Source organism: Stegastes partitus, unplaced genomic scaffold (genome assembly GCF_000690725.1).
Source record: "Stegastes partitus isolate 25-593 unplaced genomic scaffold, Stegastes_partitus-1.0.2 Scaffold954, whole genome shotgun sequence".
Classification (NCBI taxonomy): Eukaryota; Metazoa; Chordata; class Actinopteri; family Pomacentridae; genus Stegastes; species Stegastes partitus.
Window position 1 is genome coordinate 230,623 of NW_007578685.1, and position 2,118 is coordinate 232,740.

The 2,118-nt window shown below is 44.7% G+C and overlaps 1 protein-coding gene across 1 annotated transcript in view; it reads right to left on the reverse strand.

The window, feature by feature from the left end:
* Positions 1 to 2,118, reverse strand: part of LOC103366577 (target of Nesh-SH3-like) — a 22,286-nt gene that overhangs the window by 19,366 nt on the left and 802 nt on the right. Inside the window, exon 2 of the mRNA XM_008294346.1 lies at positions 1,095 to 1,274. Coding sequence (XP_008292568.1) covers positions 1,095 to 1,274 — 180 coding nt within the window. The remainder of the gene's footprint in view (positions 1 to 1,094; positions 1,275 to 2,118) is intronic.

Below are 2,118 nucleotides of genomic sequence, written 5' to 3' on the forward strand. Positions count from 1 at the left end.
CTTGCTCAAAATGTGCGTCATAACCGCCGATGTGCGACACTTGTCAACACGTGCAGTGGTGCCGCCTTGATGACGTTCTCGCTAAATCTGGTGACTTTCGAAATCCTCTTGACAACCAGACGCCATTTTCACTTTGCTGCAGGTGGAGGATTTAAGATCAGCTTTTGTTTCATAAATACAAAGAGGATTCAAATAGACGAGTATTTTATTTGAAAGTAACCTTCAAGCCAGCGTCTTTTTGTTGTTGTTGCAAAAACAACATTTTGTTTTCTCTGTAGCAGTTCATTGATTTCATAAATGTAGCAGACTGTAGTTTTTTATACATAGCATTAACGTAAAAACAACATATGCATTGTTGTCTTCATTTTACATGTCAAAGGGTTTTGTGGCTCCTGGTGCTTTCTTTTCCGTGGGAAGCGGGTCCAAATGGCTCTTTGAGTGTTTAAGGTTGCCGACCCCTGCAATAGAACATGTTCTAAGAGCTCCAGCGTAGTGGAACAGCTCCTGCAGGAACCTGTCAGCTGTTGACAGTTTCACTGACGGATGATTGGTCGTCACCGACTCCTTTCTGGATTCTTCTGCTGTTTGTTTTTCCACACGAACGTCCTCGAGCTGTTTCCCCTCAAACAAACGTGTCGGTCTGACAGGAAGCTTCATTCATCTCTGTCACTCGACAGGTGAAACAAGCCCCGCCCCTGCTGGCCTCCCACTCACCTGAGCACAGCTGAGATTTGGGTTTATTTCCTTTTCTGTCGTTGCTTTTTGACAACATTTAAAGGAGATGAAAACCTCCAGCGTCCAAATACAAAAAAAGATTTAAATTACAGAAAAACACAAATCTCAGCTTTTCTAAGTTGAGTTCTACCTCATTTCAGTTGTTTAATGACACTTTGTGGTGTTTTATGTCAGTTTGTTGTGTTTTACGTGAGTTTGTAGAGTTTATGTTATTTATAGATTTTTTTACGTTAGTTTGGGGACTTTGAACAGTCCTGTTGACAGAATTCAGTCAGATTTTGGGGCGTTTTAAACACATTTGCAGCTTTTTCTTGACAACAAACCAAAGGTTCTGCTGAACACAGTGAGGATGTTCTCACCCAGCTCGGTCTCGTAGGGTTCTCCGTTCTCTGGCAGCTCGATCAGCTGTTTGGAGAACATGCTGCTGCCGTATCCCAGGATGTAACCTTCCAGCTTCACATCTGGACTCGGCCGTAAGAACTTCATGACGATGGTGTCGCCGGTGGCGTTGATCCGAACCTTCATGTTCTGGCGTCGCACTGAGGAGGACAGAACATCTGGATTATAAGAACTGTTGTGTTCTGCAGGAGAACCGAGATGCTACGCTCTCAGTGTCTGTGTTTGGGTTCAACAGAAAGGACAACGACATGAAACAAGACAAATGAGACACAGAAACACTGAATGAGGAAGAGGAGACAGAAATCAAAAAACGTGACAGAAGCGAAACACAGCATGAACACAAAGCAGCGAACAGGAGGCCTGGGACGGGTTCTTCTGGTTCCTTCAGTTCTACAGAACTCTGCTCTGAACAAAGAACAAACAAGCGGATGTCTGATTCAGCAACTTGCTTCATTTCCCACTGCGGCTGCTTGTTTATGCAACGTTTTCTCACCATAAAATCCTCGTGTTGAACATCTGATGTGGCTTCAGTAACCAGAACCTCATGTTGCGTCCAGACAAACAGAACCAGAACAAAGCTGAAGGTTCTGAAGCCACAAAGACTAAAACAGAGCTTCAGGAGAAACTCCAGCTTCGTTTTCACTCGTTTTGCTTCAAAGTTCTGCTGAAAATCCGAACAAACCCGAAGAAGCCCTGATGATCCTCCTCGGACCGTTCAGTTCATCGGACCTGAACTTTCCTCAAACCTCACTGAGCTTCTTCCTCTGGAACCCGATAACATCTGAAACCACGAGAACATTATCTCATATCTTTGAAAGGTTTGGAAGGAAACGTTTCAGGAACATTCATCTCCTAAAAGTTAAAAGACAGCGATTAAACCGACCAAAAACAAACAGAAAACACATCGCAGCGCCCCCTGGAGGCCGGCACTGGTCTCTGCCATAGCTCCCGACACAGTGCCCCCCGGAGGTCAGTAGCTACCGA